Here is a 16,495-nt window from a genome sequence, read left to right on the forward strand (position 1 = left end):
TGAAGCCGGTACATACATTCCTATATATATATATATATATATATATATATATATATATATATATATATGTGTGTGTGTGTGTGTGTGTGTGTGTGTGTGTGTGTGTGTGTGTGTGTGTGTGTGACGAGCGACTCGGTTAATTTTAGTCCAATCGAGCGACCCCACTGCGTATGTATATATACGCGCGTGTGTGTTGTACGTAAATATATACGCACTTATTCTCTGTATCCCGTGTACGTCAGAAGGTAAGCGTGAAGCGCGATTCGCTCGAAAAGAGTCGCACAAAGCAATAATATCCCCCTTACTATTGTGGTACGTATAAAGAGCAAGCAAAACTTTTCATATTTTAGAGTCAAAATTTTCCAGCGAAACAGGTACCACACACAACTCTATAGTTTTTGACGGTTTATCAACCAATTACACGGCCTAAGCGTTGCTTGCTCCGATGTTCGTGAAGGTTTGCTGAAACTCATTTGTACTCACGCACACCCGAGTGCAATGTCGCGTCCATTAGCCTAAACTCTCTCTTCCCTGCCGCGCACGTAACTATATACATATATGTATATTTCCAGGGTAACATTACAGCGCACAGCTTTTACCCTCCTCCTCCTCCTCCCCTGCTCTTTTACCACGTGTGTGTGTGTGTGTATACACGATTAGGCAGTTAGCCGATAGTTTGAGCTCAACCGGTCAACTTCAAAACTTCAAAAGCGTACGTGTATAGTTTATAGGTATTAAGTATACTTGCACGTCATGCCCCGTCCCTCCGTTTCTCATAAATATACACACTATATGCTGCAGTGTAAAATACACATTGTATATTATATGGATTATTCGACTTACGACGGAAAAATCGACAGACGGCGAATATTTAACATATACGTATGTGTATCGCAAGTTGGCCAACCTTCGTACAAATACCAAAAACTTCCCCCATTTTTCGTTCCATTCAACATACCTATGGGTATTAAAGGTAAGAAAATTTTACTTTAGATTAGGAATTGCTCTTTGACACCTGGCGTGTATGTTGTGCATAAATGACGCGCCCATGTATATGATAATAAATGCATTTGGTGTAATAGGCATTCACCTGTTATATATGTATATACATAAATATATACGCATCGGGGCACACACATATATATATACACTACCTCATTCGCCAACTAATTAAACTGAAGACCGTGGGGAAATCAAGTCCTGGCTCCTCGGACAGGTGTTGGGATGTATCGTGCGCTTACACACCCATTGTATATATAATGCGCATACACGCGAGAACCCGAGTGTACTTATGTGATATATGTATACACACACAAGGGATGGATGGCGAGAAATCAGGCGCATCGGTGAATGGCGCACACATTTATATTGTTGTGTAAGTAAGTTGCGTGCACTTATTTTTTCTTCTTTTTTTTTTTTTTTTTTTTTTTTTTAATCAATCGAAAAAAAAAAGAAAAGAAGAGAAAGAAAGAGGCTCTCTCACGGTGTTATTATTTTTACGAGGTGTGTGTGTGTGTGTATCATGGAAGAGGCGCGGCTCAAAACTCGTCCGTATGACAATGGGAATTACGGTAATTGGGGGAAAACTACCGCATGTACACATATAGTGTGTCCCCCTCCCCTCTCAGTACTGTAATCTCGTTGTACGGCACTGATGCATGCACGCGAGGCTAGCTGTGTGTTTTGTATACCACTCGTTCGCGTTGTATGTGCACTTGCACGCGTACATTCGAATAAAGAGAGGACAGAGGGTAGGTGGAGGGGGGGGGGCAACGATTGCGAGAGAGAGGGAGATCATATCGCCGGTGCACGACTCTCTCTCTCTCTCTCCCTCGCGCTACTGCTCCGTTCTGTCCGCCGTGTGCGATCTATCCGTCTGTATTTATAAGCACACGGCATGAGTTTTGATCGATGCACGCGCGCAAAGTACCGCACGGCTATGTATATAATGTATAAAAGTATTTTTGCACGTACGCGAAGAGAGAGAGGGGGAAAAAAAAAAAAAAATTATACAGCAACAACGAGGGTGAGGAGGAGGAATTAAACCAAGGCGCGCGCGAGCGATTAAAAATACAGAAGTAAAGAGCATCGGGTAATCCGCATCCAACTTCCAGGAGATATATTACAAAATGTATGTATTCGCGCGTCGGTATATATGTACATATAGCATGACACGCTCGGGTTGTACCTATACACGTTTTGTATATTATATACATATATATATATATGTAAAAGCGAACGAGGAAGTTGCTGCCCGAGAGTGCCATTATCATCGGGGGGCTCCTTGTATATATAATATATACGTACTACGTACGTATGCATTCTCGAGATTGAATTTATGAATTTAAAGTAAAAACACGCTGTAAATTTGTTATGTATGTATGTATGGGGCCACGCCGCGATGGGGATCAAACTTTTTCAACCCTTTACATGTATACATATGTGGGTTCAGTATATAGCCTCAAACTCGTGTACCGTATTGCAAAAATTGTTTCTACGCGAGGAAATTTCATTTATTACGTGATCCTCGGAAGATGATGTTACTTTTGGATCATTGAATAGATGACTGTATAGTGTGTAGGTAGGTATGCACGCGGAGAGAAAAACTGCGGCGAGCCGATGAAAATTAATTCGACGAATGGAATAAGACGCTCTCAAACTGTCGAGGGAAGAGTTGCAGTACGGGAGTTCCCTAATTTGGAAGAATATATATATACGTATGTGTATGTATTTTGAGCCACGAACAACGGCTCAATCGTCGAAATTTGGGAAACCTGCTTGGGCCAGGCGGTGATCTTCTTCTTTTTTCCCTCCCTCCCCCGCAAAAAGAGACTCGCGCGATTCGATTCAATTCCATAGTGTATAGCATCGTCAGAACAGCGCCCGAGAAGTCCAGCGCTCGCTCGTGTCCGCTCGTAGCCTTTGGCCTCAATCGGCCGAATTAAATCCAGCGGCTGCTGCACGGCCTCGGCTGCCCCCTCCCGTCTCTTTCTTTTCCTTCTTCTCTCGCATCTCTGCACCCACACCGTCCCGGACCCTCCTCCCCCCCCTCTCCTCCGATGTGCACTTATCTCGCGCACGTGTGTGTATGTGTACGCTTAACTGCTCACCACCACGGCTTTGCCACGCATATGGACACGAAAGGAATATAAATTATCAATCCACCTACTTCATCCTTCATTCGTTGCGTTGTAACATTAACCGCACCAGCGTGCCGTTGGACTTTTCGCGCGCGAACAACGAATATATATATATACATACTGCTTTCATCGGCTTTTAATCATACTTGCAGTGCAAAGGTTGTTTTTTTTTTTCTTTTTTTCTTTTTGCAGCCTGATGAAACGTTTCCCCACTCCCACCCCCCGTGCCCCATATATTGTGCACCCCGAAATTTTGGCGAAGGTCGCTTGCGCGCGTTATTTTCGCTCCCCGCGTTTTTTTTACACGATATTATACTGTATAGAGGCGCGGGTAGCATGTATTTTCGGTTCACCGTGAAATTTCGCCGCGACGCATTAATTGCTCTATACGCGGCTTTTAACGGATGACGATGGGCCACTTCAATTGAATCACTGTCTTGGCGCATTATATGCACGATTGGACGGGATCGTTATTTTCAATTGTCGTTGAATTGAACTTTAATTTTATCTCGTCGCGGGTCTAAAATTATCTTTCCTCGTGTGTATATACGGCGAAGATCGCTAATTCCCTGCAGCTCGTTCTTCATCGTCGTCGCGTTGCGCAACGCGATAATTCCATTATACATGTGTGCTGATGGTTTTCATTTCATACATTTTTTTTTTTTTTTTTTTTTTTTTTTTTTTTTTTTTTTTTCACTCAAATGTATATATATACAACAATTTCCGCGCTCTCGCGTGCTCACCGCTATCGGCCTGCATCTACTCGCTTCAGAGGAATTATTTTACATTCCCCCTCCCCCCCTCCCGAAACCTGTTGCTTATTTATAACCGCGAGTTCTTTTTTTTTTACTCTTCGTCAATTTTTTCCAACTCGTCTAACTCTCGTCAAGGTTGCATCCTGCCAACGGAGTGCAGAATGTAGATATATGCGTTTATTTAAAATTACAAGTTTTCAGCAGCGGCAGCGTTTAAATTTCTTTCGCCCGGACCGGGACGAAAATTATTTCTTCGCGCAGGGGAGAAAGGCCCACGATGACCATAACGTGTATCCATGTAAGGCATCAGGACAAAGGGTGAAAAAAAAAAAAAAAAAAAAAAGACAGCCAGAAGGGAGAAGCGACGAGGATGCGCGCACACACGCGAGCTGTTAACAAGAGAGTCAAGCGAGGTAGCCGCTCGCCAATAAAAATGATAATAAGAACACGCCGAGGAGGAGAGGGACAAAAAAAAAAAAAAAAAAAGGGTCCACGCTGCGTTATAGAGATGGAAGTCGCGGTAGCGAGGAAAAGGAGCCTAAAGAGGATTAGAAGGAGAGGGAGAAACGAAGTAAGGGACGCGCCCGGAGATTAACGAGGATCGCGGAGGAAATAAGTGGCCGTCGAATGGAGAAGGGGAAGAAAGGAAAAAAAAAAGTGGGTGCACACACCTCCTTCTCTTGTTTCGTGCCTCACCTCGTTTCTCCCGAGCCCGAGGCACGTAATTTTCGGCGTCCGTGTGCGCGGGAGAGCGGAGGAGAAAGCGAAATAGATGGGGGGGAGTGGAGATTTAAAGAAACAAAAAAAAAAAAAAGGAAAGAAAGAAATGTGCTCGTCGTCGATTGAAAATGTCGAAACTGATGAGGTCCACGGAGAGGCGCAACAGTAATATACGATTCGAGCAACGGAGCTTAAATGGCGAAAATTTGCATGACAAAACCGAGCAATCAGTAAAACTTTTTGTCGAGGAGCAGATGAGAAGGGGGCGAGAGCGAAGAGAAATTTAAAAAATACTCCGCGTGTAAGGCCTCTTCGATCATTCGTCATTGCATACAATAAGGCGTTGTTACTGTTAAAGAGAACGAGAGGAAAAAAAAAACCAGCCTCGCTTGGAGCTACGCCGCGAACGAGGTGTTATCTCAGTTTTCGCAATTAATAAAGTAATGCCATCTCAGCTGCGCGGGAAAAAGGTAATATCTCCGCTCCTCGTTTTTTTTTTTTTTTTTTCTTTCGCGCGTTCGAGATATCGCCTTTTTTTATTACCTTGATCTCGAAACGCAATAATTATACGCGAGGAAAAGTACATGGAGATAAGCTCGTGGAGATAACTGGGACTAAGTATGAAAATTGTAAAATTAACGAGCCATTTGGATTGTTTCGATAGTTTGATTACAGAAATGCCGGAAAGTCGGAAATCGTGACTTACTCATGCTTTGGGCGTGTAAACTCATGTTTTTTTTTTTTTTTTTTCTTTCCAAGCGAAGTAAATCAAAAAAACCCATTAGACCTAGATTGGAGCGAACAGATGAGGAAGTACACGACGCCACCTGTAATACCCCACAGCAAAGGTGATAACTTGAATCGTGGAAATAACGTCTTACTACCAAATTTGAGATAAAAACCCTGTTTATCGCACCAGCTGAGATAACACCATGCGCGTGTGTATGATCGAGAGTGACGAAGAGTAAAATAATTTTTTTTTTCTTACGCTGCGATCACTCGCGTTCCGCCGCCACCAGCGAATACGTGTGAATTCGACGTCCACAGAAAGACGTCGATTCATATGTAAAAAAGGCGAATCACGTCTGAAAGACGCGACGAGAAAGGAGACACGTTACGCACAATGGTAATCTCAAAATCTCGAGTGTTATTATTAAACTGAGAAAGAGAGAGAGAAAAAAATGATGATAATAATAAAAGGCGAGACGAGGAGGAAGAAAGCGAGCAAAACGGGACAAAAGTCCGGTCGAGGGAGGAGGGGGGGGTGGATTCCCTTCGCACTCGTAGCATAATACGGAACACATCCGAACAAAGCAACACACGCATGTATGTAATATATTGTCGAAAAGTTTGTCTTTACCACAGGCATCTCTCTCCAGTCATACGGCGGATGACCTTTTGAATTTTTAAAGTCAATTACTGTCAAATGGGGCCCCGATACCGCCAATATTGTCGCGATCCAAATTTCACTTCCGTTGTCTATTACTTTTTTTTTTTTTTTTCTTTTGTTCGAAGCTACGCGTACAATATTCATACGATCTCTGTTTAATTTCGCGTGCTCGGTACGAATGCGTCATGTGCGAGGGGGAAAACGAGGTAAGCACAATATTAACGCACAATTTTCACGGCGAAGAGTCGCTCATCGTTGTTCACTGAACCCATAAAACGTAACATTATATTTTTCGTGTCACTTTGTTACGTATAGCTTCACGATTACGGCAAGCTTGCGTTTGCTGATGGCACAGGGGGGGGGGAGACAGAGAGAGAAAAAAAAACTGCCGACTAAAGCACATACCGGACAAAGGGATGAAAAACGCCCCAGAGCTATACATATACCTGTACGTACACACACAAAGACGAGCACGCCTGCTGTGTATCGAATTTTCCACCCGTGGTGTTATGTATATATATATATGCCTGCACGAATTTTCTTTGTCTCGATTTTTCACGCTGTCCGCTCTCTGTTTTACACGCGCTTTAAGGGAAACGAAAAAAAAAAAAAAAAAATCATCGCAGGTGCCATTTTTTCCCCTCTTGTCTCGGAATTTTTACATTAACGAGAGTTAGTGGGATTGTAATTGAGCTCGAAGGGAAAAAAAAAAAAAAAAAAAAACACCTACATGTGTGTCACAGCGACTTGGAAATCGCCTAAATAAGTAGAAAAGTAGATATACCCGTCCGTGTAACCTATTCGCATGAGAGGTTATGAAGGCAGAGTAGGGGGGGAAATGTGCGCTTCCTCTGCTGTTTTTGTGCCTCGCAGATATTTCGGAGTACAGAGAGAAAGAGAGCCCGCGGGCGCCTGTGTGTATATATATATATTATGTATGTGGTACGGTATACCGGGCGAACAAAGAAAAATCGACCCGTGACTCTCTTTCTCTTGCTGGGACCAGCGGCTCGAGAAAATCGATGGAGTGTGGGCTTCTCTCTTCCTCGCCGCCTCTGTATACACTTTGTTTCCTTTCTCTCTGGTTTCCCCATTTTTTTGCCTTTCGGACGAATTTTTGGCGATAGCGTTTGCACGCGCGGTAGTTTAACGCTCCTTTCTTCCTTTTTTTTTTTTTTTTTTTTTTTTTTTTTTTTTTTTTCAAAGATATTTTTGACTACTCGCTGCTATATAGCGTTGTATATAGCGTAATCGCCGAAGTTTGGAAAATTTTGTGCTCAATTATCATTTTTTTTACAAGCATTACGGGTTGCACGTCTCAAGTCCATTATATTAATGACTGCTGGTAATTAGCAATGTCAAATAATTCACAAATATAATTGCACAACAAACGTCTCGGAGATAGAGCAAATAGTATTTAATAGAAAAGTCGTGGTTGCGAGTTTTAAAAAAGTGCAATAATGCATAGCGAGTGCTTATATATTATACTGTGATAAAGGGAAAGAAAAAAAAAAAATAATAAAATACCAAGAGATTAATTACCCGTCATTACGAAATACAATATTAGTATGACTTTCCTGACAAAGGAGTGTATAGGTGCGCGTCATGTGAAAGCTCTCGGGATTACCGTGCTTTGATATAATTAGAAATCGACGCGCACACACGCACTACATCATTTTTTTTCCCCTTTTTTTTCTCTCTTTAATTTTTCAAACGAAAATTATACGTGTACACCGGCGATTTGCGTTTCTCTTGTCGTGTGCACTGCGAGTATTGATCCCCGCGCGCACTTGCCCGGTGCATCGTTTGAATATTTAAAATTTGCGGCAAACGCCGTACAGCGACGCTCGGGTTTTTTTTTTTTTTTTTTTTTTCCATCGCGAGGGAAATTGTACAGATTTTGAAAACAAGGAAAATTTGGTAGCAACGATATACATACGATACAGTATTCAACATTTTCTAAAATAATGCTCTTTTAGGAGAAATTACATTACTCAGTATAATCATCGATTTGGGATTTATTCGCACTGCAATGAGGCAAACTGTGCATCACACAAAAAAAAAAGAAACTAGGGCTCTCATTGTCCAAAACTGTAACAAAGAGAACCTGCAACGAAATCGACATCGTCAGCAAAGCGAAGAAGTTTGCTCTTTTTTATACAGTTCCTCGTCGATGTTACATATATACGAGGCACACGTACAATATACTCCGGGAGATAGGCGTTTGGTAAATTTTTTGGTTCGAACGAAATAAGGGCAAATCACCGAAAAAGCCGAGCGGAACTCGCGGACACGGGGCACCTCGAGTTCATCGTCCGCTCCTGGATCATACGATGCTTGCAACGACCGAGGGAGGGTTAGGCCGGGGAGGGGGCGCAGGGGGCGGAGAAGCAGCTCACGAAAGAGCACATCGACGAGAAACAGCTGAGCGCGCGCGATAAAGATAGAGCGAGGCTTCGTATGGGAGAGAAAGAGAGAGAGAGAGAGATGGAAGAGAGGGAGGGGAGGGAGAGATGAACGATCGGAGCGAGAGAGGAGAGGCAAAAAAGATGACAAGACATATACACACATACACACGCGCGCGTACCCGCGAGAGCTTAGAAAGAGCAAGAGAACCCGTTCCGATCCTCCTCCTCCTCCTCTTTCGCGTTCGCTTAGCCTCTCTTTCTGTCACTTTAAAAACCGAGTGAGCGAGAGGAAAAAAGAAAAAAGGACGAAGACGAATATGCGCGCGTGAGCGAGATAAATGTAAAGGTGGGTATAAAAGAGAGAGAGAGAGAGAGAGGGGGGGAGAAACCTATAGTGGTTGAGAGTGAGCTGAAACAAGCCAGCGGCGAGAGCACATTAAAGCAAGGTACATACGAGTGCAGAGGCAAGGTGAAGGGGGACTCTTCCGAATCACCCGAGAGTGTCCTTCTATCTCTCTTTCGCGTACAATTCGCCCGTGTGTGCATTCGTCTATTGCATCTAACTCGCTCGCTAAAGCTGCGCGGATATATCTCCTAGGCTAGCTTTTATATATATATATATATATATATATATATGGGTAAAGCGCGTGTTACCATGCTACAGTGGCGCCGCGACACGGTAAGCCGGCCAAGCTCTCGTACTTCGATCACGCTCTGGCTCTCTCTCCGTTTCCCCTCTTTCTCTCTCTTTTATATGCACCTCCCCTCTCTCGACCTGAAACGTGTGGCCTCCCCTCCGCCATTATCTCCACACATCACCCGGTTTTCTCTCCCCCCCCCTATTCCTACTGCTATATACCTACCCCTCATTTTGACAAAGTACCTAACCCTACCACGAGCGCTCACACGTACAAACACTCACACTGACGAGCCTACACGTGCACTCTGCGGAGCAAACGAGGGGAGAGCGAGAGAGAGATGAACGTATACCTATATATAATATACAACCAGCCGAGAGCCGGCACTTTGTTCTCTTGTACATTTGCCCCATCATCCATCCCTCTCTGATGCTTCTTCCTTCTTCTTCGCTAAACCCTCTCTCTCTCTACACATATAGGCACGAAAAGGTAATGATTTTGTTGCAAGCGCGTATATATATACATAGGATAGTTCACTCGCGGTATGATACTTTGGTTGGGCGAGCTTCGACTCAGCCTCAAAAGTTTGCGAGACGACGTTCGGGGCGATTAACACTTGGATGGATGGGTGACCGAGGAGTTGGAGCATCGCGAGCTCGCCAACTTTGTAAGATATGGAATTCGAAATAAGTAAAGACTCCACCTGTGTCTATTATAGATGCAGTTTGCTAAATTTAGACAAGAGAGACTTGGTTGTTTCTGATTTACAAGTGTGTGTGTGTGTGTGTGTGTGTGTGTGTGTTATATATACGTATATGAGTTCATTAGGGGGGAAATAATCGCGATGAATAGAAACATCTTAACGAAACGTATAATAAAAACCAGGGGGTTTTTCCTCGCAATATTGGTTACAATGCAGAGGTCATTGAGTCGAGTAAAACGTAATAAATCCAGCGTCGACTCCTTGGGATTAAAATTAAATGGGCGGAGAGCAGTATATAAATATACATATGTAAAGGGTGCCGGTGCAGTCTCTCTGGTGTGCCCTCCCTCTTTTTGTACTAGGTTGTAAGTATATTATATATTCGAGGGAGCTCCATTGATTTCTTTTGTTTGAAGAGTTTGCTGCGTGACATTCAATCCTACGACGCATAGGTGCAATGATGTTGAATAGGTGCTTATATATATCTGCTCTTTTGTTGAGTTCTTCAGGTATTTCACCTGCGTCCAGAGTCAACAAGGAGGCATTAATTATGTGATGAACAGCCAAATCCATACACGCTTGGGTGCAACTCGTTTATGGAATTTTTAAGAAAAATTTCTTTTCCCCCAAACAAATGATTAAGCTTGTAAGGACACGAAATCAAACTCTTTTTCTTTCAAAAATTGGTTTTGCTGGAAAAAAAGACTTTCCGAGCAATTTGTAGTAGTTGAAAAACATTTCCTCGGATGAATTATTGGAAAAAAATTGAAAAAGTGCCGGCGACCGAGACACCTTGGATTTCAAAATCAAGTTACATTGGCAACGGAGGGAAGGATGGAAAAACCCACGACGGCCCTGTAATCGGAAATAAAACGACACAGATAAGTCGAGGCGAATGGTGAAGTTTTTCGTATCGATGGGCGGGATAAGATTGCCGGCGAAAGAATTTTCGAAAAAAAAAAAAAAAAAAACGCCGTAAGCAATCAATGACGCGCAATGAAACAAAAAAAAAAAAAAGCACACGCGCGCAAGCCTCGCACGAAACTGCAGATAAGAGACTCGTCCTATTCCCTCGGCAAAGATAACAATCGAAAACGTTGTTTCGGTGTGAAATTCAAATGGAGAGTCATTCATGAAAAACGCGACACTTTTTTGTCCAATAAAAATATACGCACGAGTCCAGGAAAGTGCCGGGGGTGAGAATAAATATCCGATTCGTGATGTCAAATGTGTGTAAAATCTTTAAAATTACGTAACGAGCCGGTGCAAGGCTTCGCTTAAAGGGAGAAAAATCCTCATTTCGCTTCGTTCTCTCTCCCCATTTCGTGTGTGTGTTTCATACGTGCACGTGTGTGTGTATATAGTACATACACGGAAACCAAATAATGGACGGGCGCTTGTTCCTTTGTTCGCGGGTGACGCGGCGTTGCCTGTGTTTTTCTCCTTCCCTTTGTTTTTTCTCTTTCCTTTATTTGCTTCGTTCGTTCTGCATGACGATTTTACCAAACAAATTTTAGCATGAAGAATAAAAAAAAAAAAAAAAGTTGGCCAATGAAAATGTATATGACAAAACGCCGGCAGACGTCAATGAAAAAAAGAGTATAAAATTAACGCATACGGGGATTACTCAATTCCCGATGGATTTTGCAATTTCGGCAAAGTTGGCACGTGCGACGCCAGCCCCCGATTTCGCGCTTAAATACACGCAACAGATATGACACTTATACATCTGCCAAATTGAAATTTCGCTACGCAAACATTTTTTTTTTTTTTTTTCTTTAATTACGCACATCGTAATTGGCGATGGAAAAAAGAGAGGAGGACCGAGAGTGAATGGCTAGTTATAATTGACAAAAATGCGTACGCACGGGTTTGACGGCGAGTGAAATAAAGGGTTTAAAAATAGTAATATCTCCATGTATACCAACTAAATGAGATTCCGGGCAATTTCTGGTAAAGAGAAAATCAATTAACGGAGCAGTGAACGAACGGAGGGTCGGACACGTGTTTTCGATTTCAAAAATAGGTGGGTACATCTCCGACTCCGCTTTTACACCCAAAAGAAAAAAAAAAAAAAAAAAAAAAAAAAAAAAAAAAAAAGAGAGAAAGAACGAGGAAATAGATTATAATACTCGCAACGCGAGTCGGGTTCGAGCTTCCCGAAAGTAAAGAGTATTTGTGCGCGACAAAACCAAAATAAATCATCAAAAGGTCCGCGCGCGCGTGGCGCACACAAGAGCGTCAACATATTATGTCGAGAGGGGAGAGAGAGAGACTGTAATAACAAAAATTGAAGAAAAAAAAAAAAAAAAAAAAAAAAAAAAAAAACGTGGGGGGGAAAAACCTTTGACCTATACTTATACCGTGAAACATCGCCAAATCCATTTGGGCGAACCCACACAAGTACAGAGAGTTACGCGCACGAGAGTTTCTCCTATAAATAAGCACATACGAAGCGCGAACGCTATTATACTCTCGCACGTGTTGGCTGCGGGACTTTCGTAATCGGCCGACTCTGTTGGCACATGTGTGCCGTGTATAATTGTGTACATATACATAGAGTGTGTGTATTGTAAGCTCTACGCGTAAGGTCGTTAGTGGGGGGGTTTGGGAAATCATGGGCCGATGGGGTTTTTTATCTTTCTTTTCGGGAAAAAATTGTATTGTTGGCACTTGTGTTTATTCGCTAGGAGTTTGATGCTTTTTTTATTCTTCTTCTTTCCAATAGATTTATAGGTCTGTAAAAGTTGGAATTGCCTATGAAGGCCCGTGTTTTCATAAACACTTGTCAGACATCATCGGGCATATTTCACGTTTGTTCTGCAATCAAAATCAATCTCAAATACACCATATTTCACTTAAGTAAATACGCAAGCGCTTTTCAAACAAATTTTCGCTGTTTTATAAAACAGCGTACGGCCTAAATCATTTTCGCATTAAACCTATAACGTTACGTATCGACTTTCAGTCCATGCAATATTGTATGGATTATAAATCTTCGAAAACCTTAAAAGTGTAAATCATTTTTTTCTTTTTTTTCCAACAAATTATCAGTAGATACGCAAATGCAGGCTCTGAAGAAACAGACGCGGGCGAATATGTGTTAGCGCTATAAACCCGAGTGAAAATAGCAAAAATTATGTAAGACCGTGCCGCTTCTCATGCATTTCCATGCAAGCGTCGATTCGTCTTTTGTATGTACATATGAACGGCAAGGCAAAGCTCTTTCACAATTCCCCTCATCGACACCTTGTGCGCGTCTGTCCCTCGCAGTTCGCACATAACTCAAATAATTTTCGCTTTTTGCACCTCAATGGCTTCTCGTAGTTTCTTTAGCTTTTTTTTTCCTCCATCGTTCAATAGTATTATTGCCTTCGATCTCGCAGTCGAAAGCTCTGCTTACCACGTGTCGCAATATTATTTCAACCTTGAAAAAGAGTTTGCTCGTCCCCTGCAGTTTTTTTCTATCAAACTATTCTATGGCTAACGTCTTTTTTGTCCTACGAGAAAAGCTGTAAATCCTCTAAAGCTCGGCACGCGCAGCGAATATCATCGATAAAAAGGCTTCATTGGAGCAAAAGCTTTTTTTTTATTTTATATTTAAACAGCAAATTCCATTCTTAGATAGATAGCAGGCACGTGAGAGCGAGAAGAAAAAGAGAAGCGGCCTGTTTACTCGAAGCTTAATGTATTTTCTCAACGATAAGGAGTAATGAAGTAGCATTTTTCAGAAACGTGCTATTCTACTTTTTTTTCTTTTTTTTTTAATATATATGCCGCGTCAAGTAACGTACATATTTAACAAAACATGGTACTATCAAATAGGTTTTATGGAATGTTATGTATTTTACAATATTTGTGTCACCAATACATAATATTATTTAATGACACGATTGATTTCTTTCTGAGAAAAAAAAGGTTGTGACTCAGAAGTTTAACGTTTTAACATTCTATTATTCTCGGTAAAATTTATAATACCCATGCTGCTGTCTAGCAAGATAAGGATGACAACGTTTTCACATGAGCAATACCTTAATTGACTTTTAATGTACAATACTGGCGGAAGGAAAAACGCGTTAACGTGCATATTCAATTTAAAATATACAAATTAAGTAGAGACCAAATAATCATTTTTACAGAAAATTTTGAAAACCGGAAATACACTGCCGCTTCTGTTTTTCTTTCTACATCTCTCGGCTTATAATTTATTTAATTGTGAATAGGAAAATGAACATACCTTTACACTTGACACCAACTTTACCGGTACCCCAAATATAATCTTCACCTAAAGAATAAACAATTCTATTATTATTTGCAGAACTTTTCAAGACAAAGTATTTTCAGCTGTTCTTTTGTTCTTAAAATAGATTTGTACTTACAGAAGACGCACAGAATTGGAGTTACAAAATAAACGCCGTCGAGCACGTGGCCTTTTGAAGACTGGTCTGAATCCGACTGAGTAAGATATGCTGAAATGCAAAACGTAGCCAACTATATATCTTGTTAAAGTGATGGAAAATTTTGTGAAGTTAATAGAGATTACTTAAAACATTTCGAATTCATTTTTTTTTTTTGAAAGTAAGAAACTCGTTTCGTTTCACTCGATTTAATATTCATTAGTACAGAACAAAATTTAATGAAACGTGTTAAAAATAGATAACTTACAAAAAGGCCCGCTGTCTAGGATTACATATGCTGATTCTTCTTCTTTATGGATCTCAAGATGTGACGATGGATTTCCTTTAAGCATCAGGACTCCCTCTGATGTACCTCTACAAGTGCATACAAACGTGTACTGTTAATTGTTAAAGTAACGAAGAAAAAATTGTTTAAATAGAGAATTAAAAAAAACTGACCAGGTACAAAGACGCCTTTTGATTACGAATTTACTAGTTTCCTAACTAACGTGAAAAAGTGACGGCTATTGCACAAAATTTTTACACGCCAACTGTCTTTTCAAACAATTATTCGCCTTGTAGTTTGTAATAAAAAAGGTTGTCGGCCTCTTATCTCGACGACGACATTGTAAACGTACTTATAAACTTTTACTTCTCTGACTGGAGTCTTAATTGTTTGGCAAGAGTCTTGTTCAAGGACCACAGGGACAGCTCTTAATTTCATTCACATATTCATTTAATATTTTTACGTACAGTCATTCTTACCATCACTAACGAGTTGCAAAACTGAAAAAAAAAAATTACCTGTCATCAGTATGCGATATATTTTTAAGAATATTTCACAAATAATTCAAGTAAACGTTGCAATACCTTTTTTATAAAATCCAGTGGACTCCACAAAGGCATGCACATTATATTCATCCAAAGGCTTTTTTTTCAAAAACAACCAGCAGACTAAATATACTCGTGTCGTAAAAACGGCGTCTCTGGATGACGTGTATGAAGAAAAGAAAGAAAAAAAAAAGGAAAAAAAAAAAATCTACAGTTTTGGGCGCCCGGCAGCTATACACAGGTATTATATACCGCGATTCACCGTCCCACCACCATTTCTCATTTTTTCACCAATCATCACCGTCTTCTCCTCGACTTTGGCTCCAGGACAACCATGTCAACTGCCCGCAGGCCGTTAAATGTGCAAAGAGCTGCGACCTCTGAAACAAGATGAAAAAAAAAAAAAAAAAAAGGATTGAGCTTGAGTACCTATTATGTCTCTCGTATTAAGTATACTTGTATATGTAAATGTCAAACGGGGGCGTTTGTTTGGGTTTCTCACGGGATTAAGGGGGAGAGACATCACACAGACTCCGTAACGATGGGTAAATGCAAAACCGAGAGGCTGGAAAAAAAGATAGCAGCGTAGCATATTACATGCACATTTACCTACTTGTTTGTTTTTGAGAGTGAAACCCAATCAACAAGTAAAAAGAGATCCAGAAAGAGGTTAGGGCAGCGGGTACATAAGCTACGATCGGGAGCCAGAGAGAAAAATAAAAAGAGGAACAACCGCGGACGAGACGGATAGATAAATTAGCTGGTCGAGGGGATGGATGCATACACGTAAACACGAACCTTATCGTCACCTCTGCAGTCGCCGAACGCTCCATGGTTCCCTCCTCGAAGTAGGCGTTCGTTCGTACCCGGGTAGAGGTGTACTCTTTTTTTTTTTTTTTCTCGGCAGCAGCCTCGGGACGCCTGAAACGCGAAGGGGGAGCTGTACCTTCACTCGCTGCTCTTCTGCAGCATCACGGAACGGAGAATCCACCAACACACACCGGCTGCAGCACCACACAACACCTATTCGCGACTCTTTCGCGAACCGCGAACTCGCGACTCCTCGGAGCTCGGAGCATACAAAATTGTACGCTCTCTACGGTTGAGTCTCTATATCCCGATTCCCCTATATATGACACGACACCAAGAACGATTTCTTTTTTCATAAAGGCCCATTTTTATGAATACATCACGTATATTGCATTGGTCACCCGACAGAAAATTGCCGAACAGCAGTTGGCGTCACGTGTCCAAGACGCTCCGAAAACTGGCGTTCATGAAAATCTACCTTAACCTAGAGTCAATCGAAAGAGAGATGACTCAAAAGCCGCCATGGGAAGGGGGGGTATGTGTTGCGCGCAAAGTTTGAACCGATGAAATCATCGTCTGATAAGTACGCATATACAGCAGCAAAAACAAATGAGTAACAAGTTCAGGGAATCTTGTGCCCGATATATTATGATTAGATTGCATACGGGACACGGGCGCGGTAACCTTCAAAGTTGTTGTTCGT

At 41.6% G+C, this 16,495-nt stretch overlaps 1 protein-coding gene across 1 annotated transcript in view; it reads right to left on the reverse strand.

Annotated features, from left to right (window-relative positions):
* Positions 1-16,046, reverse strand: part of Pi3K21B (phosphatidylinositol 3-kinase regulatory subunit alpha) — a 57,348-nt gene extending 41,302 nt beyond the window's left edge. The window contains exons 1-6 of the mRNA XM_089595281.1: positions 15,781-16,046; positions 15,022-15,362; positions 14,611-14,937; positions 14,420-14,526; positions 14,134-14,223; positions 13,992-14,039 (exon numbers count right to left, since the gene is read on the reverse strand). Coding sequence (XP_089451407.1) covers positions 13,992-14,039; positions 14,134-14,223; positions 14,420-14,504 — 223 coding nt within the window. The 5' untranslated portion in view covers positions 14,505-14,526; positions 14,611-14,937; positions 15,022-15,362; positions 15,781-16,046. The remainder of the gene's footprint in view (positions 1-13,991; positions 14,040-14,133; positions 14,224-14,419; positions 14,527-14,610; positions 14,938-15,021; positions 15,363-15,780) is intronic.
* Between the last annotated feature and the right edge of the window lie 449 nt (positions 16,047-16,495).

This window comes from Copidosoma floridanum, unplaced genomic scaffold (genome assembly GCF_036245765.1).
Source record: "Copidosoma floridanum isolate Cflo_tuat_1 unplaced genomic scaffold, Cflo_Japanese_pri ptg000025l, whole genome shotgun sequence".
Taxonomy (NCBI): Eukaryota; Metazoa; Arthropoda; class Insecta; order Hymenoptera; family Encyrtidae; genus Copidosoma; species Copidosoma floridanum.